General features: G+C 36.7%; 4 protein-coding genes across 4 annotated transcripts; 3 read left to right on the plus strand and 1 right to left on the minus strand.

Annotated features, from left to right (window-relative positions):
* The first annotated feature begins 4,210 nt into the window (after positions 1-4,210).
* On the plus strand, positions 4,211-5,216 carry LOC113695647 (18.2 kDa class I heat shock protein-like). The gene has a single exon (XM_027214771.2). It carries the CDS (start codon positions 4,421-4,423, stop codon positions 4,967-4,969), a length of 549 nt encoding a protein of 182 aa, XP_027070572.2. The 5' UTR covers positions 4,211-4,420; the 3' UTR covers positions 4,970-5,216.
* A 1,328-nt stretch (positions 5,217-6,544) lies between these two features.
* On the plus strand, positions 6,545-7,638 carry LOC140009600 (copper transporter 4-like). Its single transcript, XM_072055682.1, has 2 exons — positions 6,545-6,989; positions 7,577-7,638. The coding sequence occupies exons 1-2, from the start codon at positions 6,545-6,547 to the stop codon at positions 7,636-7,638; spliced, it is 507 nt and encodes a 168-aa protein (XP_071911783.1).
* A 1,840-nt stretch (positions 7,639-9,478) lies between these two features.
* On the plus strand, positions 9,479-9,913 carry LOC113695653 (copper transporter 6-like). The gene has a single exon (XM_027214782.1). The coding sequence runs from the start codon at positions 9,479-9,481 to the stop codon at positions 9,911-9,913; it is 435 nt and encodes a 144-aa protein (XP_027070583.1).
* Positions 9,914-13,910: 3,997 nt separating this feature from the next.
* Positions 13,911-16,352, minus strand: LOC113696218 (uncharacterized). The gene is made up of 5 exons (XM_027215611.2): positions 15,877-16,352; positions 15,408-15,773; positions 14,970-15,291; positions 14,361-14,486; positions 13,911-14,186 (listed from the first exon to the last, which is right to left on the minus strand). The coding sequence occupies exons 1-5, from the start codon at positions 16,204-16,206 to the stop codon at positions 14,038-14,040; spliced, it is 1,293 nt and encodes a 430-aa protein (XP_027071412.1). The 5' UTR covers positions 16,207-16,352; the 3' UTR covers positions 13,911-14,037.
* Positions 16,353-25,396: the final 9,044 nt, after the last annotated feature.

Here is a 25,396-nt window from a genome sequence, read left to right on the forward strand (position 1 = left end):
GGAAGTTTATTTGAAATAATGTTAAGATTTTTTATTAATGATTGAAACTTAGTATTATAGTTAGTAATTACTCGTAATGTAAATGTATGATACACAATTGTACGTATCATTTTGTAAATGATATATGTTTTAAGCATTTTAAATATACTACGAAAACTATATCTTTTGCAAATGACCTTATAAAATATGTAAGAATAATTTGTCATATTATAAATTTTGAATTATTTTTGAATTTGTGAAAGGATAGAAAGTTTGGATGACAATAACAACATATCTTTCGAATTATATATAGAATTACACTCATCTATACATCCCAATTTCCATATATTAATACCTATGAATATAATAAAATGGTAAAGTTTTAATAAATTTATTTACTGGGTCACAAGTATAAAAGTTAAAGTTGTATTATAATAACAACAAATCTTTTGAGTTGTATATAAAATAGCACTTACTTATACATCACAAATTTCATATATTAATGCCTATGAATTTAATAAAATGGTAAAATTTTAATAAATTTATTTTGTGGGTCACAAGTATAAAAATTAAAGTTGTATTAACATAGCATAATCTTTGAAAATTATAGTAAAATTACCCATATATTAAGTTCTATGACTTTCAAACGTACTTTGTATCATTTACATTATGGATTTATTTCCATATTTTTTCTATCAAACTCTTTTTTTATTGGCAAATGGTATGTAAATTATTATAAAATATCATTTTATAATAATCATAATTTTTTTATAGATGAATGTTATGTAAGCAGTTAAAATTATCAATTCACAAATGACTAAATCTGACTATTTTATGGCATATATTAGTCTAATTGACTAAAAAATTATTGTAATCACGTGCATGTTGATTGTTGAATTGAAATTTCCTTTATTAGTAGTACAAGTTCTTCTAATCAAAGCAAAACAAAATCAAATATCTTTTCTTTTTGTATGCAGTAGTTATGCTTAGTAGAAAATTATTAAATTATTTTTACAATACATAGTTTCTCCTAAAATTAGTAACATTTTCCATGACCTCTAACCTTGTCAATAATACTAACCACCGACATGTAGATAATCTTAAAAGCAAAAGCCATCAATATGACAAAAAAAAAAAGAATATTTTCATGCTGAACGAAAAAAATTGCAATTCTATGTAGAATCGAAGAAATTCATCATGAATGAGAATGAATTGCAAAGTTATCACATTTCTAATTTCATATGCATCCAGAGTTTCACGCAGCGTTACTTTAGAGGAATTTTCCTTTTTCACACTAAGGAACCAATCCCAATCTCTACGTCTTTTTTTTTTCTTTAACCATTAAATGGGGTCAAAGTTGTTAGCAGTAAAATACTAAATAAATTTAATTCCATTTCAAGCTCTAGTTAATTGTATACTAATATTTTACACCACAATCAATTGAGCACCAATTTCCTTTTTTTTTAAGCAGCTATTATTTATTTTATTACTTAGGTTAAATATTTACATATAAAATAATAGCAATAGAATGTCAATCCTCAGATTAATGGAATTTCAATTATTGTTAATAAAACTAATTTTGAATTGATAAAAATTAGTCTACAAAATTAAAGTCAATGGCAACAATTACTAAAATATAGCAATTTTTAATTATGGGAAAATAAACAACTAAGTTCCCAAAATATTTCACTTTTATTGTTTAAAAAATCTCAACTTGTTGACTAAATTCAAAATAATTCTATTGTCAAAAATATTTTTCCTCAAATTAACTTTAATGATTAGATGTGAGATACAAATATGGTAAAATATCTCTCATACGTATGTCATGGATATGTGAGACTTTTAGTAAAAAACTTTTGTTGTTAAAATAACATTGTATCATAGTGTACTAATTATTTTAGGACCATTTTATATGTGAACTAAATTTAATTTAAATTATAAAATAGATTATATATGCATGTGATTTTATTTATAATTGTTGGATCCCATTTTTATGAACAATCTCCCAAGGAAAAAATTCCAGATCATACTGATTTTCTTATATTAATTGTTATACTAATTTTGTCATTTTTATTATTATATTATTTCTCATTTTGTTTTGGCTTTAACTCTTATTATTTCTTGTGTCCCAGATGTAAAATTTATTAAAACTTTATCATCTTATTATATTCATATGTGTTAAATTATAAAAATTGTGATATATAAACAAGTAATATTCTATATATAACTAGGAAGATTTGTTGTTATTGTTATCCGAACTTTCAAATTTTTCAAAAATTGAAAATGATTAAAACCTATAAAATGACAAAATTTTATTACATATTTTACGAGATTATGTGAAAATTCAAACTATTTTTCATAATATTTTAAAATATATAAATAATTTTTTTAAAATTATACCTATAATCATGTATTATGCAGGTATATTACGTGTACTTACTAGCTAAGGTACTAAGAATTAATCATTAATAAAACATCTTATCGTTAATTCAAATAAATTTCCTAATACTAGTTTGAAATATGTTTTAAAGTAAAATAGTATACGTGTCCCATAAATCAGTAAGTTTTGATTATTAATCAAATTTATAATGTTATCAGTAAGAATTACTATTTATGTATAAAAACTTACTATTACTTGATTTAAACTTACTCTCTAAAAAGTAAGTTTGGGATATAAAGTAGTACTTTATTTATTTAAAAAGTAAGTTTAATATTTATTCCAATTTACCTTTTGAAGTATAAAACGTACTAATTTATTACTGTTAACTTACTATTTTAGATGGGAAACTTACTTTCTTATTTTTAAGTGTTATCCTATTTAGGTGGATAGGCCTATAAAGTAATCAAATGGTCGCTAAAAGTGCAACCACCTATTACATCAGGTAAAAAACTGTTTCGTTACCATAACTGTCGTTACTAAAGCATTGTCCATATTTTAATTGCTTACTTTAGTTTGGCTCCGTAACATATCAGGTAAATCATCTTCTTACAAATGAAACAAATTAAAATCACATTTTAATTCGCTATGCTTAAATCTTTAACATGACTATTGCTTAAATTATTTCGTAATTGTACGTAAGAGGCCCCTAGCTCAAGTGTTCCTGTATGCTTCGTTCTCATTTCAATTCAAATCTTGCAATGGAGATATCATTTTGAATAGAAACCACTGAAGAAAATTAGAAGTTCTTTTAAATTTTTTTCTTCATAATTCACTCTCTTTCCGTTTTTTTTGCATGTAAGTTTATTAAGGGTAATTTATTATTATTTTTTTTTTTGCTTGTAAGTAAACTTTATTAGATCTTCAATACTTTGCTACGACGTCTTCCTATCTTTGACATATGCTCTACTCATTGCTTATATTTGGCTATTGATTACTCAAACAAGGTTTGGCCTCTTTTTCTTTCTTCTTTTAAATCATGAACTGGAATATTTCTCAATGCTCTATTTTATCAATCATTCCTCTAAATTGGTATGTAAGATTAGTTAATCCTTAATAAAAAATTTGTACAAATAAGGATGCAAGGAAAAATCTATACAAATGCACGACCCCCTCTTTATATTTCTTGAGTACAGTGCAAAGATAACGTACTTGTTCATCTGTCTCTCGCACATACCATTAGCTATTCAAGTACTACTACATTTCGAGGAAATACCGTGCAGTATATCTGCCGTGCAAATTCTGCAAAATAAAATCATTAGTTAGCTGGCGCGATAAATGTAATTGCACTTCATAAAATATCATTGCAATTTCTTGATCTCAAAGCATCCCAAGCACGTATCCCCTTTGTTGTAGATAACGTTAACTGGATTCCTGTTTCACTGTGTATGAGTATCTACTAATGTGGTAGTCGATTAACATCGATCCCTGGCTATGAGCATCGTTGGATAGACGCGGCAAGAACACAGGTGGCTCGCAGAAATGGTCACATCATTGCAAAAAGCTTCCTCACTACTAAGTGGTTTCTGCTTTTTATATTCTGAAATCTAGAAAATCAGTTCATGGGAATATATTCTCCCTTGGCTTGTTTGTGAATGCCTGCCTTGTCCAATTAGGCCACACTTTAATTCTCACCTTCCTAGTTAAGTTCGTTCTTTACCGTTTTTGTATGCATGTATAACCCGATTATGAATCTGGCTGGGAAAAGTCTAGAATTCCCTCTTTATTCACAAATCAACCCATCCCAGGGCCCAAACAAACCCCCTCCGGACTATAAATTCATCCACCATCTTAGCTTTGTCCAAACAAGTAGTAGTACTAGTGCAGAGAAAAGACAATTGTTTAGCAGTATATATAAGATACTATAATTTAGAAATCAAAACTAGCTGGTTACTTCTCTGTATCGTTCCAAGGAAAAAAAAAAAAAACTAGCTGGTTACTTCTCTGTATCGTTCCAAGGAAAAAAAAAAAAAAACTAGCTATTTACTTAACTATAAATAAACCATGTCCCTGATGCCCGTGTTTGGTGGGCGACGAAGCGTCTTCTATAATCCTTTCTCCGGCGATGGATGGGATGCTCCGGTCAACAACCACCAGCCGGTCCACCAAAAACAATATCACGGCGAGAGTGGAGTAACTGCATGGGCACCACCAGTACATGGTGCGTCCTCCCACCATGCGGTGCAGGCCCCGTCATCATTTGCAAGTGCAACTGTCGATTGGAGGGAAACCCCAGAGGCGTACATCTTCAAGACTGAGCTTCCACCAGGGGTGAGGAGAGAAGATGTGAGGGTAGAATTGGAGGATAATAAGATCCTCAAGATAAGCTGCGAGAGGTACACGGAGAAAGAAGACCGACACGATCAGAACTACTACCACCACGTCATCGAACGCAGCAGATGCAAGTTTCTGACCGCCTTCGGGTTGCCCCAAGACTCTAGGGTTGATCAGATCAGGTCAACCATTGAAAATGGGGTGCTCACTGTCCGAGTTCCCAGGTGGGAGCCTATGCACCATTCTCATCATCATGTCATACCAGTTGAAATACTATAAACGCATGTCCCGCTTGGTTCCTCAACGATACACATACGTGTCTAGTATGTTACCACTCTGTACTAGCCAGTAGTATGCATAAGAACATAAGTAGGGGAGGAAGAGGAAATATATTGAGATGTCATATTGCTGTATCTGTTGTACGCCGCTTCGCGAGCGACGTTGTGGTGGCTTAAAGGGTACTATCTGGATACATAAATAATGGAGCCTTTCTCTTTAATAAATCTGTGGCTTTCCCCCGCCAAAATCATCTCTGTGAAGTTCTTCTTTTCTTTTTCCCCCTAAAGGAAAAAGGAAATGGAGTAACCAAGTTCATGACAATCAGTTAAAACTAAATTATTGGAGAGTTTAATGTGCTGAAATATTGGCTTTTAATGGTGTCAAAATGGAAAACAAATAATCTGTTAGGGGTACTAAGTGGGATTTGACTTACTTTAACTCTCTAATGGACTTGTGGTCAGTGGTGATGTGCAATTTGTACGCACACACTCCAAAAAAAAATAAAAAAAAGAAATTAATATTATATTGTTAACAGTCGAACTCAAGTAGGATGAATAGGAAATATTTAAAGTGTCATGTATTCAAAACTAAGGCATTGTTTGGAAAGTTATTTTTTACAAAAAATAACTTAATTTTTTGTGAATATATTTTTTAACCATCTTTTTGTCTCGCATATATCAAATCGTTTTCATACATTTTTTACAAAATCTCCAAAAAATTGCAATAACATAAGATAAGAGCTACCGGTAAATAAGATAAGGCCTTGTTTGAGTGTAAAATGGAAATCAATAACATAGAGAAGAGCCACCCGTAATAACTAATAGTACTACATAGGCAAGAGCCACAACCATTGGCCCGCTATCAAAGAATGAGAGCTTCATTTAGTCGAGAGGGCCTATTAAATTTGATTGAATCGGAATATGGCTCCACATGACGATAGCATCAATACAAACAAAAAGTAGTGTTTGGATAGAGTATTATTTGAAATAAACACTGTTGTAGCGCTTTTTGTAATACGAGACGAATGTGGGATAAGATGATAAATGAGAATATGTTTACGATGCAAACGAAATAATATTATTTGACAAAATTGAACGGTTCCTCCTTTCCTGTTGGTTACCATCGAATTTTGTAACAGGAATTTTTCCCGACAGAAAGTGTGAATGGCAGCTGGGAAGGTGCACTGACTGTTAATTGGAATCGCTTGCAGACATACGAAGAGCACATTCCCTGCAAAAGAGAAAGAAGAAGAAGCCCCTCCACCGTTCTAAAGCGCGTGATTCTTCCTACCTTGGTAATTCCGCTGCTATTTCTGCTCCTAATGCCATGCTAGTTTTTACGCTTTGCCAGATCCAACACTCATTTGATAGCTCATACAGACATATCTACTACTGTACTACTACACAAGCAGTTAAAAAGGTTTGGCGGCTGCGTACACTCGCCTAAGTGGGAGAGTAGAGACCTCAAAATGCAGCATCTCAGCTCTAACTTCTTAAACCCTCGGATGCCACAGAGCCACACACCCACCCCCACCTCCACCCCTCTCCCGGGTCATCGTATCATCATATATTCTTCATGGCCATCGATGCTCTGCCCATCCACCACAACACCACCGCACCACCTCCTCCCCCACCGCCTCCCACCAACGTCCACCAACACCACCCATTCTCCTTATTCACCCATTTCTACTGGGGTAAAGATGCCGAAATACTCTTCTCCGGCTGGCCCGGACACAACTCCGCCATGTATGCACTAGCCCTCCTGTTTGTATTTTTCTCGGCTGTTCTGGTGGAGCTGTTCTCCAACATCAACGTTGTCAGACCCGGATCCAAACGCGTCGCCGCGATTCTTTTCCAGATGGGGATTCGAGCAATTCGGGCAGGGTTCGCGTATCTGGTGATGTTGTCCGTGATTTCTTATAACGGAGGAATTTTCATCGCTGCTGTGGTGGGCCATGCGGTTGGATACGTGGCTTTCGGGAGTCCCGTATCCATCTTCAGAAAGGGTTCCGCTAATACTGGTAATTAAGTAAGTTAAACACGATGGATCCTTCGTTCGTTCGTTCGTGAAGGCGGTGGAGTAGATTATCGGTCGGTCACTTGGCTGGTGATTCGCTTTAGCTGGGCTCTTACAATATTCTTTTATTATTTAATGTTTTACACACTCTTTTTTCACAGGGAGCTTGGGTTTTTGACCGTTTCGCACCTTTAAATTCAACTGATTTTTTTTTTTTTTTTGAGTAGAACGGAAGTTAAATTATTATTCTTCCCCAGTCGGGCACCGGATGGATTGTAGTTGAAGATTTCTATCTACTGAAAACCCTACGAAACAATAAATTAAAATGTAGTATTAAATAGTACATGCGTTTTCCTAAATAATCTTATCATCTGACCAGGCATTAGTCAACATTTAATTATCTCTAGATTAGAAAGGCATAATAACACTGGCAAGAATCTTTGCAATTATGGACATCAGCCACCGTTGCTTTGATGTTACTAAATCTTTGCCATTATGTAGATGCGAAATACGGCAACATTGAGTACTACTAATTAATGAGAAAGTAAACTGAACGCCAATCATTAACTAACGTTGTACTTGTGTCTGAAGGGCATTCTGGTGCGCTATCAGTTTACGAGAACAAATCTATAGGGAAAAAGAAAAAAGAATAAATAGTTGTAATTGTACTTTTGCATGCTTATGTACTAGTATCTGGCAAACATTTATTATTTTCGGTCTGTAACTTGTGATCATCTGGTTAAGCACAGCCGAGGTTTCAATTCATTTCATTTAGAGAGAATCGTGTATATCTATCTTAAATATGTTCGGAATGCATCTTGTCAATGTCTACAAGATGATTCATCGAAAATTCCAGCTAGCTTCCTCTTTGCCATCGCTGCCATCACTTCTTGGTGCTTCCTCACCTCCAGAATCACCACAATATTCAAGCTTCTGGATATCATACATGATGCAATTCTATCCGGGGTGGCCTAATCACCAAAGCCTCGGCGAATGTATATTCTCTATGTTTCTTGTTTTCTTGCTTGCCTTCACAACTGAGATTTGCTCCACCAGTAATGATCCCATCAGCATCAAGCAACAATGTCGACGACGACGCGACGTCAGGGGCTTGCTGCTTGACGCCGGTTTGCACGGACTGAGGATGTTCATGGCTTACTTGGTTATGATATCTGTAATTACCGGGGATTTTATGTTTCTCTTGGTTGCTCTCGCCGGCCACACTGCTGGATGCTTTTTCACCAAACTATTTGAATATCAGATTGAACAAACTATCGCGGAACCAAGATCCAAGCAAGCGAGCAAGCCTTTGGGTCACATAAACTCTGTTATGAATTTTTAATTTTTTTTTTTTTTTGGGTCATATGCATCAAACCTTCTTACTTTTACTCGTGTTCCAAATACAATCATCGTACTCTTGTTTTTTTTGGTGTTGGGTTTGGGCTGTTGGGCATACATGCCTTGGATTAAAAGAGCAAAGGCTTTCCTCTGTTGCTTCTTGCGTTTTGACGCTGGACTTGGTATGGATATATCTCCTGATCTTGAAAACTCTTTTCTTTCTGGGCCTCTACACACTTCCCCATAAACCAAGCGGCCCACCTACGCTCTGTGAATGAATCCTCTGTGTGTGTTTGTGTGTGTATATAAAAGCAATAATATTTGTTGTTGAATGCCTTGCAACTTTGCAGATGCGACTTTAACAGTCTGCCTTGGATACCCTCAACAGTGCAATCCCAAGGGCACTATCAGCTGAAATTATTGGATCGTTTCGATGTCGATTGTTGTCCGTCATCTCCCACCAGTCCACAACGAGTCCTCCTCCCTCTGAAACACCGTGTCCACTCCACTCTCCAAACCATCATATTTGCAAGTAATACTATTTACAATAAAAGAAGATCTTTAATTTGGACCGATTGTGACCTCCTTCAAGCTTCAACTACTAGGTTTTTTTTTTTTTTTTTGGTGTCTGTGTGTGGGTTATCATTAGCCATACGAAAGTTGATCCTCTGCACGACGCAAATCAAATCTTCCCAGAAACAACAAACCAAAGATAAAATCATAAAAACGAATTAGGAGCACAGAAGTACGTGGGTCAAAATACTTCGCCCTGGCCCTGGCTTGCTGGCCACATAGTAACTTGTACGTACTGGTGGTAGTGGTAGTAGTAGTATTTTTTTTCACTATATCCTCCCGAAGCAACGCCTGAATTGAAATGTCTCGTAGAGTCGAGACAAAAAGACGAGATATTTCATTAATACGACAAAATCCATTGTCTCCTTTTCTTGTTCTATCATCGTTTATATCCCTCATCTTGTTTCTCTTTTGTTTCTGTCTTTGAAGTTCGAATACTAAATACTACTTCTTGTATCCAGATTACTACCCAATATTTTGGCGTGCAGAGGGTGTGCTTACTCGTTCCAAGTCTATTTAATCCGTATTGTTTCCCGGCTTGTATTTCCTACGTACCCTGTCCCTCAAACTAATAAGAAAGAAATGGACCGCGGGGATATGCCGATGCCGACGCCACCAAATTCGACCATGAGCACGAATGACAATATGACGAGTATGCAGATGAGCTTCTTCTGGGGCAAAGATGTGGTTGTTCTGTTCAGGGGATGGCCTGATAACAACCTCGGTATGTACATCTTGGCCCTCTTCTTCGTATTCTTTCTGGGATTTGCAGTTGAGGTGTTGTCGGCGTCTCCTCGGGTGCTCAAGACCACCGGAGTCTTTAGCAGCTTAAGTCAGGCGGGTGCTTACGCTATTCGTATGGCGCTGGCTTACTTGGTCATGCTCTCCGTCATGTCCTTCAACTTGGGGATCTTTATAGTGGCGGTGGCTGGTCATGGAGTTGGACATTTTCTGGTCAACTTCCGCAAACCTGCTGCCGCTCAGACGAACTCCCTAACACTAGATCCCAAAGTTTGATGCCTGCACACTGCTGCTACGGCGTTACCTAGGTCCTTGTGATATCTAGCTGTTCTAGCCAAAAATGCTTGTTTGTTCCTACCCTCTCCCCTTTCTTTTGTCAAGTTAAAAAAAAAAAAAAACACTTAAAAAAAAAGAGTGTTTTGCGGAACATTTTATTATACTCTCTTTTATTGAGCGACCGTACACTATTTTACAAGCTTCAAGTATGCAATTTAAGAAAGCTATTATCTTAGTACAAAAAATTTGTAACGTAACCAACACAAAGACTCCTCTTTTTTTCTTAAGTTTGAGAAGAGACTCACATGACTAGTGGATGCTCATCATCTCCACAGCAAATCCCAAGTGCCAACTTGAGAGTTGAGGCTTACAGCTGAAGTACCCAACTATTATTAGCGTATAGATAGATGACGAGATTACCTCGTTAAAACCATTTCTTTGCGTCCTCAAAAAATCTCCAGCTGTCATGTGGGCCATTCCACGTCGACAGAGAGCTTTCACCTGAATAGGATTTACGTCCAACACTTGCATTATGGATCCGTTGTCAGACCAAAGCTTGACCTGGAAGGAATGAGGAGATCATCCAGAGCGATCAAACTACAATTTAGAACACTAGTGCATCTTGTTCATACATCTGGGAAACCTGTTAACTTCTGAGACAAGCTCCCATTTTCAAGAAGCATGAAGCCACATTTAGATGCAACAGGTTCTGGAACAACTCAACCAGAGAATACACTGCCATGAGAGAACAACCGTTACTTCTAGATAACGTGAAAGCTACATGTCTACTAAGATAAAGTAGCAAGCAGATATAAGCACTACTGTTTCCCCTTGTATCTGAAAATTCTTTTCCCTCCTCATCATCTTGAGGATTAACATGCTTAAATTCTTCATATCATCAATAGAATATAATAATGCATCCAGACAGACAGGTTTGTGGAATGCACCAGGATATGATTTGTAGAACTGCCATGGGAGAGCAGTTTTAACCTTAGAGCTGTAAATTCTATTGTTCATTTCCTGCCAGCCAATAAGAGTAGATGATGGTGGCAAGGTTAACTTGCTTTGACTTTCCAGATTTCCCCTACCGCTAGTGATCTGAGCAGGGAAACCATCAAGTTTAGTGTCTGATTCCATGGAGGCATGAGATGATACTCGAGTCCTACTAGGTACTCGGACTTCATTTTGTTAGCCAAAACAGGAATATTTCTGATTATACATAATTTATTCAATAATATTTTCCAACTTCGTATAAAGCCAAGTCATTATTGTCATCTCATCGCCATGAATCCGGGTCATATGTCTGATCTTTACTTGGATGGAATTTGATTACTAAAATATTGTAGGTTCTGACAAGTCACAACTGCACTACATGTCTAATAATAATGATTTGACACTAATTGACCACAACTTTATGTTAGGAACTAGTACTACTATATGGAGCAATTCTTTAGCGATCGTTTATTTAGCCATTAGATTAGAATTGAGTATCTTTTTTTGTGGCCCTCCTATCCAGTTCTCTTCCAGGACTCACGGCTACGATTGAGAAAACATTAATATTAATTAGGAGCATCTAAAATTGTATGGGAACTAATCTCCGAGGCGGTTCTCAATTGCATAATAAAATAATATATATATGCTGCAGATTTGGTGTCAAAACTTATTACTATATATGAATGCAACCTAAACCGGCTGGTTGGTTGGTCAGTTGGTGAGCTACCGTTGAATTTGAATTGTGTCATAGCGTGCGGGGATGGTGCGAAATGGCCTTTTATATTCTTGAAGACTCTGAAAGCAACAACGTTAAATTGACCCGTCAGTGTTGAACGCAAATTGCAGAAGATAAACGCGAGCAAACTCAATTAATAATTACTCCATTATTTGTCCGGTCCTATCAATGCGTTTTTTGGAGCTCAGTCGCATTTCTTGCTTCATAGTACTAAAACCACATGAAAAAATGCCAAAGAAGAAGTAATCAGTTCAGATTACTTCTAATCTGCAGTTTCCAGTGATTGGTTGCGAGAGTGTGTGAGAGAGAGAGAGAGAGGAGCATTTTAGTTGCATATTACTGGCGTCCCAGTTCCGGCCGACCCAACACCCAACAATAATAATTCATTAAATGCCAAATGAATGAATGCTGGTCAGACTCAGCGGGAACCAATGTATACATTCATCTACCCAAAAACAACTTCAAGCAAGTTTTTGTGTTTGGATTGCATTTTCCGTGATTTTTCATGAAAAAATTACTGTAGCGATTTGATGTATGTGAGGGAAAAAGGTAATAGGGAAATGTGATAACGGAAAACGACGTAATTTTTCGACGGAAACCGGCAATCCAAACAAGGCTTCTTGTAGTAGCAGCAGTAGTGTACGTGTTGGTTTAATATAACTCAACTGGCGCTTCCGGACGAATACAACCGGATACTTACAACCAGGTTAAGGAACAAGAAAGGTTGGGAAGAGTTTGATTGAAGAGTCGGCACCTAAATGCATGCTTCCGCTGCACTGTTCGACAAAACTTCCAATTAAGATATCATCAACACGGGATTAATGTCTAATAAGTAACGATGATATCTATATGTCCTCCCAAGTTCAGTGCCTGATTGGTTGGTCAGTCAGGTATCATGAGATTTTTACTCAAAAACGCCCTTCTTTCACCTTCCTCTTAGCAAAGTTTGGAATTCAAACCAGAAAACCTCTGGGCTTGTTTGATTGCAATTTTTCAGGATTAGCCAACACTCTCCTCCGGATCACACCCTTTGTGGTCCTACACAACCACTTGACAACACTCTGCTCTGCTCTGGATGCGTTTGGCCAATTTTGAATCACCCAACAGATATATACATATATTTCTGACTCGACAGCAAGCAGGTTCCCAACCACACAATTATTTCCACTTAAGCAGAAGATGCAACGTCCCTCTTTCAGGGTTTCAAATTTTCTGAATTGTCATTTTTCTTCAAAAAAAAAAATTTAATTTTTTTTAAAATTTACATACATACAATACATTTTGCTATAAAAACCTTAGAAAATAACAATCCAAACCAACTCTAGAAAATAGCAACCTTTCTTTTCTCTTCTTTGCCTTTCGTAACTTGACTACCGTATTTGCACATTCGCAAGTCGAATAAGAAGATTGAAAATACACCAGAAGAAAGGCCTGACTTCACAAGTTTGTCCGCAGCGGTTATGCTCGCTCTAGTATTGAACAAATGTTTTGCTTTAGGACCAAATATTAATAATATATATCGGCTACCGGGAGAAGAAAAATAGAGTAGTACTTGAGAGACGAGAACAAGAAGAGACGATCGCCAGAAGTCGCAATTCTATTGAATATACTACTATATAAAAAGAAAGTACCGGGAGTGAACATCAATCACCACCCCAGTACTGGGGGTGTGGAATTAAATCTGAACAAAGAGAGTTTCTCAGAGTCATCCACCAACAATAAATATAAAGATGCCATGCCACACCTATATCAACTCAACCATTGAGGGAAATTTGTAAAAGCCATCAGCCGCTCGCTGTAACCAACCAAAACGCGTTCAATGATATGATGTGCCCTACTGCTACTACTACTTTTGGACTTGAATTTGCAAACAACTACCAAACCGACTTTTTTTTTATTTATTACTAGTATTTAGAAGCAGAAGAAGAAGAGAAGAGAAGAGGAGCATCATTCATTCACTCCAACTCCAACGGAAGAACGAAAAGACCATCTCACACTGTCATCCACCGCTTTTCTGGGTACCTCGAGCTGGAGAGCAGCAGGCCAACATGAACAAAAAAGCTGCGGCATTCTTCTCCTTTCCATCTCACACTCACTCGACACTACTTTTTATTCATTCCTCTCTCCTAATCCTACTCACCAACCTCCTCCTTCATTAACCACTAAATCAAACTATGACCCACCCCCCCCCCCCCCAAAATAATAGTAGTAAGTAGTATATCATAAATAATCATCACCTTCATCTTTTTTCTCCTTTCTTTCAAAGTATTTTCCTCTCCTATCCTAAAATCACCCCCCTATCCCATCCCACACTAACAACTAACAAAACAAAACAAAACATATCCCCGTTTTTCCCATAAAAATGCCATGAATTGCAATGGTTCTGAAATTCCTATCAGTAAGACCACTCCTGAGGAAGTCTGAGCTCTGGGACTTGGTTCATCACTGCCGCCTGCTGTCTCAATCCGCCCCTCTGTTGTTGATGACCCATCCCCCCCACACTACTACTGCTGCTACTATTTCTATATCTCAAAGCTCCCGCATCTGCAGGAAAAAAAAACCCACAAAAATATACAGACTTCATCAGCCCAAATAACACACACCAACTAATGTTCAAAAGCAAACCCAAGCCACCAGAGGATGCAACACAACTCTTTAACAAATTAGAGATTAAAAAAAAAAACAAACAAACAAACAAATAGGGCAGCAGGCCAGTACCGTAATCAGAGGCCCGACCCGCATTATATGCGGGCTGAGCCGGAACATCCACACCCTCCTTGTTCAAATTCAAATTCAAATTCAAGGTTTGGACCACTCTGTCCGGCAGTAAAACCGTCGAACATCCTGCAATTTTTTTTTTTAACCAATAAAACGTCATGCATAGTTGCATATACTATCACTTTATAATGAAAAAAAGAAATATTATTATTATTATTGAACTCGATTCGAAACGCACATCCAAACGAACCCCCGACCCACAAAAAAAATGGAGTGAATAAATCAGAAGAGTACAAAGGGGAGAAGACAAAAGGGGTCAGATCTGGGTCGATCAGAACAGTTACATTAGAATGAGAATTTCCACCAACACACACATACCATGTGACCATTATTAACCAAACGCAAAGAAAAAAAGAAGTCCCACACTATCCAAAGATAGCTTAGTACTACTAAAATTTCCGACTCATCCTCCACTGCCCACTACTAAGGATACGATTTGAAACCCTTTCCCCCCCCCCCAAAAAAAAAAGTCATCATTACATTGGTCATTCACCAGGCACAAAACAAGGGGTGTTCTAGAACAAACAGTAGAGTAGAAAACAAAAATACCTGACTTCTTGCGGCTTACGGCTGGGGTTCCGAATCTTCTGGGCAAGAAAACACCAGTTCCAGCACATTCCCTTTTAATATTGGGGTTTCCCAGAAATACAGCCCTCATGCCCGAACCGGGATGCTGCACCGGGCGCTGGGATTGTTGTTCCAGAGTAGGCCAAGCAGCCATTGAAAGATTAGGCTTCTTCCCTCCACTCCTCCCACTATTCAACATCATTTGTTGGGTCTGGCTAAACTGAAACTTCGCCTGACCCCATACACCCATCGCCTCCTGCTGCTGCTGCTGCCTCATCATCTGTTGCTGCCTCAGCTGCTCAAACTACATCCCCAAAAGGAAAAAAAAAAAAAATTTCACCAAACGAACTAGGAAAAAAAAAAGCGGGGGTAAAACAAACATAAAAGCTAAAACCGAATAATGCCACTTCCCAAACTTACTTGGGCGACTTTTAAATGCTGCTGATGAGAAAGATGGGTCTGGTGGTCAGGCCGAAAACCAAGACTTGGGCTAGGGATTCTCTGAGGTACAGAGATGGTGCTACGCTTTGTGGGAGGCCCAACTAGTCCACCATTCTTGTTGGGGTAAAATCCACCAGCTCCCTCCATCACTCTCATGCGAGCAACCTCCCCTGCAGCCGCATGTAATAGCAGATCCCAGGCCGCGTCGGTTTTGTTGATCCCCGGCGGCGAAGCTGCCTTCGAGGGACAGTTTGGGCTGCCACGGCTGGAGCCGTGATAGCAGCCGCATCCACCACACAAAGCACTGCAGAGTGTCGACTGAGGTGAACTAGACAGACCCCATCCCTGTTAAGACAGCAGGGTTAAACTTTAAAAAAACGAAGGGAAAGAAATTTAAGCCAAGAAAAAAGAGAGCAAGGAAAAGAAAAAGTGGAAGCAATTTGGATACCAGTTTGTTGGTTTCGTAGGTTAAAGCAGAGTCTTCGAAAGTGGAATGAGCCAGTCGTTGCGTTAGACCAGTAACGTAGTCGTCATCGTCACTTTCGGTCTCGGTTGAGCCTTCAAGGGGTGAACTTAGACCCGATTGAGACCCAAAGGGACCAAGCCCATATCCGAACTCATGCCAAGAATCCATCCCGAAGCAACTCTTGGCGGTGTTTCTGGCATCATTCTTCTTGCTGCTGGTCTTCAAGTCAGCGAAGAGTTCGTCGTCGTCGTCAGTCAAGAACTGAGGGAGCAAACGGTGCTCACAATCGTCCGAGTCCGAGTCCTTGGCCATCTTTTCCTGGATAAAAGAAAAATAACAACGGAGAAAGAGAGGAAGGAAGCTGTAACAGTGGAAGCCAGAAAGGGTTTTGGAGAGGAGAGGGGATTAGAGCTGGGGTGAGGCCTTGCCCTAAGAGTGTTTGCGGGTTTCTTAAGATTTAATGATACTAAGGAGTAAGGACTTTGCGGTTGTCTTCAGTGGCGCTGTCCTGAAGGGGCCCCAGCCCAAAAAATCTAGAGATAGAAATAGAGAAGATTAACCAAAAGAAAAAGGATAAAGAGGGCGAGAGTGGTATGGGCAACTGGGCAACAACCGGGGCATGGACGAGACTGCAGGGGTGTGCATCGAATTCGAATTCGGTAATTCGGAAGTTTGAATTCGGAATTTTTCGAAATTTTGGTATCTGGTAATTCGACCAAATTCGATTTCGAATTCACCAATTCCGAATTCGAATTCGTACCGAATTCAATTCGGAATTCGGTAAATTCCGATTTCACCGATTTCACCGAATTCGGAAAAATTTATATATTATTATATAATATAAAATTTATAATAATATATAAATTTTATATTATATTATATTATATAAATTTTATATTATATTATATAGTATAAATTTTATATTACATGTATAAAAAATATATTTATATATTAAAAACGAATTTGAAATCGAAATCGGAATTCGAATTCCGATTTGAAAAACTCCATTACCGAATTCGAATCAAATTCGAAATATATGAATTCGGAAAATTCGAATTCGATTCCGATTTTCGATTTATCGATTTCGAAAATTCCGAATTCAATTCGAATTCGGTCGGTAAATCGAAATTTTTCGATTTTGCACACCCTAGACGAGAGAAAGAAACGAAGAACGGAGCAGGGAAAAGGGCGTAAAAGCGATCGTATTTTCGTATACCAAGTGCTAGGTAATTGTGGGAAAAGGGGTATATGCAGAGTTGTTGCCAGGTAAGATATAGAGATATTGGGGAGGAGGGTGGGGGTGGGGGTTGCGGGAATTGTGGGGTCTAGGGTTTGCACAGGGGAGTCGTGGTGGGTCCGTTCCTCTGACACAATGTTGCTCCCCTTGCATGTGAGCCTTGGTGTGGGTCCTCGGAGGTTTGTGCTTCAGCAACCATAGTCCCTGCGGGTGAGATCGAGTAGGGACGTCGGACTGGAATTGGTTTCCCAATTTGTGGTCCTGAGCTCCGATTCTTTCGTTGCCAAACATTTTTTTTTATCTTTTTTTTTATCTAGTAGAAAATATGGATGGGATTTAAGAAGTAAAAATAAAAAATTTTAATTCACTTTTTAGAAGATAAATTTTGGTTTGTCATTGTGTACTCAAATTGCCTCTAATTTGATCCAATTTAACTAGGATTCATCTTGTACGTACACTATCACCGTTAAATATATGATACATATATAAAATTTAAATTTAAAATTTAAAATTTATTTATATGTCATTCATCCAATCGTAATAGTTTATATATTGACAGTATATATAAAATTTATTTATTTAACTAATGCAAAGTTAAATTATTGTTGTTTTGGAAAAAAAAAAAAATTACCAGTTAAAAATGTCACCCCCAATTTTTTCCATGGAATCAGCGTAGTTTGAAGTATATTTTACGTACAGAAAATAAATGTTATCTCTCTTTAGCCCGATTATTGATTAAAGATTTTTCTTTTTATCAATTGACAACATTACAAGGAACTTATAACGATGAGAGTAGTAAAATTCATGAACTAACTGGTGCGTAGTGAAATTACAATTCACTTGCTCAAAAAAAAAAAAGAAAGAAATTACAACTCAGCACATTATAAAACTAATTCACATATAGGGTGGAAGAATAGCGACACTTGGACTCGAGATGTATCGTTATTAAGGCTTTAACTTTGATAGCTACAATAAGCCCCCTCATTGCCATTCATGATTAGTTAAAAAGTGCTAGAACCATGTATAGATTACTTAATAACCATCGAATTTGGGTTTAGTGACCATCAAAGAGGATTTCTTTTTAGGTTGTAGATTGAAGGTTATAATTTCACTGATGACGAGAAAAAATTCAAAAGAAATATTAGAACATCCCTTTGATTTAGTCGAATCTGTATTTTCGCTAACTCTTTAGGTAGCTTTTTTAAGTTTTTTTTTTATAAAATATGATAGATTAAATTATAAAAATGATATCATTGCAACAAATATATTTATATATGTGTAGATTATTTAATCAAATTGATCAGAGGTTAGACTAAGGCTTAAGAAGCATTGGAAAAATGAAAGGCGATGACAACGTGGTTGCACAATTCTGATTCGTCAACGGGCGGTGCCCGTGTGTGTAAGCAGACAATTGTCCTCATCCAGTGTACGTGGCAATTATACTTTGCATGTAAGCAACAAAACAATAACAAAGGATCAACAAAAAGAAAAAGGATTAAAGATCATCGGACGGACATGGGGTAGGAGGAGTAGGGTCATGAAAGTTCACCGCTGCTATCAGTGGTGGCTGTTACTGTCGAGTGCAGGGTATAGTCGTCGTCCTTTGGTAGTTTGACATGTTTGCCATCAGTCTTGCGTCTTATTCACCATTCCCTTGCTTTTCCTTTATTTTGTGGAAATGACGAAAATGTCTTTACAGGTTTTGTATCATGGGGCCCGACCCAAAGGCCAAATATGGAGAATGAAAATGTGTACGTTGCAAGGTATTTTGGTACGTCCAATACTTGGATGGAGCCGATTTTCTAAGAATTAATAGTCCAAATTGTGTTATATTACTTGGCGAGATGGTGCGACGTAATCTGTTGGTATTTGTTCATTTGGTAGTTGGGAATGCGTGTCATTGTCGTGATTCAATTCTTGATGTATCGGTAGTTATTTTGATGAAGTTATCAAATTCTTCTTCTCAAGTCAAATCCACTAATATCAACATGAATTGACTTCAGATGAGTACTATTGTCATTTTTGCTTAGGCATTGTAATTGCGATTAATCAGAGTATTGGATAAAAGTACTATTTTCAATATTATTTAAAAGAAATATTGTAATATTTTTTTATAACGTGACTGATAAGATAAAAATTATTATTGTAATACGAATAAAAATATCATTTCAAATAATACATATTGTTAACCTAAAAGTTATACCGAGCGGAAAAAGACAAGGAGGTGATTCCAGCCAGATCTATTTGGATTGTAATTTATTAATTAATTTTTCATTTTATCGCATATGATATGTGATTCATATGAGATAAAATGATAATTGATAATATAGAAAGGTGATATGAAAACATATTTTTTTCAAAAGTTATTTTAAGTTTTCTTCTAATAAGTAAATAAAACAAATCACTCAACTCAAATTTCAATTACTTTTCTCTTTTATACATAAATGTTTAGAGAGAAGGGAGGTTAAGACGTCCCAAAGTTAAAATTGGATATAGCACCGGCAAGGACTTACAAGTCTTACAAATTGCTAATATCATAATTGGCAACATAATTTTGCATATTGCTGATAGTAGGATTCCAATACGAGTTTCCACAACGTTGGAGATATCAATCATGTATAATCCATTTGTTTTGACCAGTCCAAACCCACTCGTTAATAAGTAGGATTAAAGTACGAGTTTTCACATGATAATAGTACATTAGAGCTCTCTCTTCCCAAGAGCCTGCTATTTTTTAGGATTTTTGTTAAAAAAATTACTGTAACAATTTGATGTATATGAAATAAAATATTTATTAGAATATGTATTTATAAAAAAGAAAAAATCTAACAAACCTTCCTTCAGGTTTATGATGATTGCAGGAAATACCCTCCAGGTTTATTTACTGATGTAAGCAAAATATTCCTGTTGATATTCCTACATTGCCTTTAGGGGATTTTTCTCCATTGAAATAAAATTCTTTTCTAATTTTAAACTAGTATATTGTCACGTACTTGAAGAAAACCATCTATCAAATTCATTTCTCTTTCCTTAGATAAAAAAAAAATTTACATGGACAAATTGAAAAAAAAAAGTAATATTGGATACCGGTTGAGTAAGTAACCAATTTTTGTAGGAATTTAGAAATATTTTTCTAAATTACTACAATATTCAATAAAATTAAATTGAGGTGATTTGGATAGTTAGTACAAAAGAGAATCTATTATTCTTGCTTTTCTTTTTTTGCTATCAAAAGCCGTAAGGGCTATATATATATATGTATATATATGTATGTATGAATGTATATAGGGCCCTAGCAAAGGCTGTACTACTTTGAGGTGGAGGAGGATTGTTGCCTCATCCTACAAGTTGTATTTAATCCAAAACCAAAAAAGAAAATAAAGTAAAGGGAAATTTGCCAAATTGATCCCTAATATTTACCAAAAACACTTTTTTAGTCCCTAACATATAAAATCAGCCAAAATTGTCCTTCACATTTAAATTGTGATCCAATTTGGTCATAATACTCGTATTTCCTCCTTTCTCCGGCTAAAAATAGCACGCCCCTCTCACGTGGTCATATTTTCAAGGGCAAAATTGGAAAACACAAATCCCAGATCCACTGGGGACGATCCCTGACCTCACAATTTTTATCTTGCTTCGACTCTCTAAGGACAGGTTCACCACAACGGTGACTAAGTTCACCTGAACAGAAGCATATTTGGAGGTGATCAGAAGAGGTGTCGCGTGTCGCTGGTGGAGGCGCGAGGAGAGAGAAGAGGGAGTGAAGTGAGGTGAGGTGAGGTACGCGACGCGCGCCAGTGGCGTCGAGCAGCGGCGGCGGCTGCTTCTCATGGATGCGGGCTGCGGCGTCGGGGCAGGCGGAGGATGAAATAGAGCCGCGCAGTGGCGGCGGCTGCTTCTCGTGGATGCGGGCTGCGGCGTTGGGGCAGGCGGAGGATGAAATAGAGCCGCGCAGTGGCGGCGCGTTGAGCAGCTGGCGGCGTGCGCTGGGGTCGCGGGTGAGCTGGTGGAAGGATCACACGGGCAGTGCGCAGGGCAGCAGAGCAGAGATCGCGCGGCAGTGGAGAGAGGCGGTGGACAAGCGATGTTGAAGGGGCGGAGGATGCGGCAGCGGTAATGAGGGCTCTCGGTCGCGATGAAGAAGAAGAAACAGGGGAAAAGAAGAAAGAAGAAGAAAGCTTTTGTTTTCCAATTTTGCCCTTGAAAATATGACCACGTGAGAGGGGCGTGCTATTTTTAGCCGGAGAAAGGAGCAAAAACGAGCATTATGACCAAATTGGATCACAATTTAAATGTAAAGGACAATTTTGGCTGATTTTATATATTATGGACTAAAAAAGTGTTTTTGGTAAATGTTAGGAACCAATTTGACAAATTTCCCTAAAGTAAAATGTGAATTTGGTTTTGGCAGAGAGAGGTGGAATTGGCAATCCCGCGGTTTAAAGTTGCGTACAGCAACTTTGTGCTTTTCTGACCCCGACTGACTACCGTACTTGGCGTTGGGGGCACATGACTCACTGCTTTCTCAGTTTTGCTCAATCAATTGCCTTTTCTCGTCTTCTTCCTATCCTTTTTTTTTTTTCTTTTCTTGGTGTTAAAAAATATGAATGCGTTTGACTCTGGCGATGACCATGGATCAATACATGATGATACCGATCCTACGATTCTACACGATTCTGCTACAATTCTATGCGATTCTACAGAGATTAATATGATTTGCAACTCTGAATGCGATCCGGATCGATTTTGATTATCCGGACGATCTGGATCGCGATTTTGACAACTATGCTTTGGACTATAGATTGCTTATGACAAGTTAGCATGTTAGGACATTATATGCCGAAGCCATAGGTTAGTAGGTTAGTGCATTATACCATGAAGTGCTGGCAATTCTTATAAATACCCATTGGTTAGTTCATAGAAGGTTAGCATGTCAGGGCGTTATACCCACCAACAAAAAGTTTTAACCATTACTAGCGAGAGTGGAACACATAATTATATATAACTTTTTGCGGAGAAAGTAACTTGATTTTACCAACCGAGTTGACCTACCTGTCTTTTCATATATTGAAGAAGAAGAATAGAAGGTCATAAGGTTGTGGAGGCTTTGTCCCACATCGGAGTTCTGGGGGGTTTGGGATGGGTTTATTAGTTCCCTGTGAGACCTCAAAAGATATCGACATTTGGGGTTCTCACGGGATTTAGGGTTAGTAAAACTGTTGCCAAAAAGCTTTGGGCTTTGGTCAAGAGAGGTCATAAGGTTAGGAGATTCTTCCGTCTCTTTGAGGTATTATACTTTAAGATTAAATTCATTATTAAATTGTAAAATAAGTATTTTTTGACCTTAAATTGCAATAATTTGAATTATTTAAAATGCCGATCATTATTATTATTGCGATGCCCAAATCAGATTCCCTCTCATCGTAACATGGTGTGCACTCCAGAAAAAAATGAAAAAAAAGCTGCGCGTATTATATATACGGCTTTAATTGGGTAAATTGTCTTCACTCGTTCCTCGTACACTGTCAGATAATATAAAAATTCCAAAGTACATTCCTCAATTTACAGAAGAAGAGAATGTTTGAACAAATATTTTATCTGCAAGAGTTTTCCAACTAAATAATCCAAAATTTGAACAGACAAAATGGAATCGGACCATCTGGCTGGTTTTTACCCAGGAACAATTAGTCGTTATGAAAGGTTTTCTTTTTCTTCTCCTTTAAAGGAAAATGTCAGTTTTCCTCTAAAAAAAAAAAGAAGATAGTTTTGAATTATTTTTTTTACTTTAGCTTTTTGTTGTTAAAGGATTTATTATTCTATAAAACCGTCTTTTTGTTTTCACAAAAAATATTCTCATATAGTTATACTAATGTTGTCAAATTAGAAATATTAAAACAACCCGGAAAGAAGAAAACGGAACACACAACTGAAAGGGGAAAGTAACGATTCTTCCTTTTTCTTTTGAAGAAGATGAAAGCAACCAATTTATTAGACAACAAAATTGCCGTAGACCAACTTACATATCATGTTTTAGATTTTTTCGAAAAAAAGTTCTTGCCTATTATTCAGAGATCAATCAAATAATCTTACCCAGTCATATTCTCTTTATCATACAATAATTCCATTTTTTTTCCCCATGCATTCTCCTTCAAATCTTAACCCTATTTGTGTCTCCACCTTACACATAATGGAGTCATTTCTTGTTCACTTTTGCAGTGCTATTGAATGACAAACCTTTTCCAGTTCTCCGGCATGGAGTAAAAATTAAGAATAGCCGGCCTGATGGAGGAGTAAGAATCGAATCATCCTCAACTTATAATGAAGCAATAGAGTAAACCTCAATATATATATATCAAGAACAATATCTTTAATCAATTATCAAGTAAGAACTATAACTAGGATATATATTTTTGTGACCTTTTTCACAAGGTAAAATAAGAGACGTAAATAAAAGATTTTTTAACATATAACACCAGAGAAATCGAAAGTTGCGAGAGACTCTCTTTTTTTTTTTTTTTTTTTTACAAAGAAAACCACAAAAATAAAGAAAGGTGCAATTTGGTAGGGTCTAAACGTTTTTATTTTTTTGGTTTTCCTAAAGGCAGGTCTAGACGGTTTTTGTCTAGCCTGATGGACAGTGTAACAGTGCAGCTCCGGCCATTGCACGTTCCGCACTGCGTCAAACCCCCCTTTCGTCTACTTAGCGGCCGTCATTTTCCACTGCTAAATCCACTTTGCTATTTATTCCAAGGTCGTTTTCACCGTAACTAGTTGGGAGCGCTGCCGGCGTTAGACGGCGCTCATTTCGCCCCTTTTCTCGCGGTACTGAGAGGGGTTTCAAGCCTTGAAGTCTAAACCACGTCTGTCTGGCGCGTAAGCAAGCAGTAATCAATAAATGGAATGCAGAAGGCGATCGCCGATTGGGACGTGATCGCCTGCGTCAAATACAACACTTGGAAACTGGATCTGCAACACCTTTTCTTATTAGTTCGAAGGGATAATTTCACAAACCTCCCCTGAGGTTTCTCACAATTACAAAGAGCTCTCTTCAAGGTTTAAAAATTACATATATCTCCCCTACTTTTACTATTTAGTAAAAAATGTAGGCCTAAAGATTTTCTTTCAAAAATGTAAACTGCCCTTGTGTACAAAACTAAAAAACAAAAATATAGTATCCTCACTCATTTTCTTCCACACTTTACATAAATCAACAAGCCAAATCTCTAATAACCATCAAAGCATAAGTTCTAAAATCAAATAGCCATCTAAAGATCCCAAATTATATATATAGTATCAAATACTCGCCACGATAAAAAAAAAACACACACACACACAAAATCCCATTGACAACCAATTTTATACCTCCAAATTAAATATCAATGCTCAAATACCTTTTCAATATAAGTTAATTTGACATAGAACCACCATTATAACTCTCATATGGCCTTAAAAATATTAATATCTCAAAAATAAAGAATAAATTCTACCTCCACAATAAAATCATAACAAAAAATTTCTAATCCAATGAAAGAAATCATTATGTAATTATTGACATTTTATAAAAAATTTTCTTAACAACAAACAAAATATGTTAAATTTCACATCATTAGTTTTTCTTCCTATTTCAATCATCAATTTCATTATCTATTTCTCTATCACTGCGGGTCTTTTTATTTTCTTATAGTTTGATGCATAATTTACTCCCTTTGTAGATTTTGTAATTCCAATTTACTAAAATCTACAAAATTGAAGATAATAAAAATAGGTTATATTAATTAGAAAATAGACAAGAGACAGAAAAATATATATTTTTTAGGTTCTGTAAATTTATTGCCTTAAATTTAAAATTGTCTACTAAGTGGCGGGCATTATAGGTATTTTACTATGTCAAGAAGGTAAGTGTAATATCTTAAATCTGAAGAGAACCAGTGAAATTGTCAGAACCTGAAGGGAGGTTTATGAAGTTATCCCTATTTCGAATCCTAATTTCAATAGTTTCTATCTTTTGAGTTTATTTGAAAGAAAAAAAAAAAGTCCGTTTCATCGAGGACTGCTGAAATAGGGGAAAAAGGAAAATGGAGTTAAATTACACATTTTATAAATCCATATCTACTACAGATAAAGTCGTTAAAAAACTTATATATAATAAAAAGACCCAATAAACTAGGGTATCAAACACACCCATAAATATTGACACAAAAACTCGAGTGTGGAAGTGTTTATTCAAGAGCTCTATCAAAATTTCAAACATTTCTTTAAGAA

Source organism: Coffea arabica, chromosome 6e (genome assembly GCF_036785885.1).
Source record: "Coffea arabica cultivar ET-39 chromosome 6e, Coffea Arabica ET-39 HiFi, whole genome shotgun sequence".
Lineage (NCBI taxonomy): Eukaryota > Viridiplantae > Streptophyta > Magnoliopsida > Gentianales > Rubiaceae > Coffea > Coffea arabica.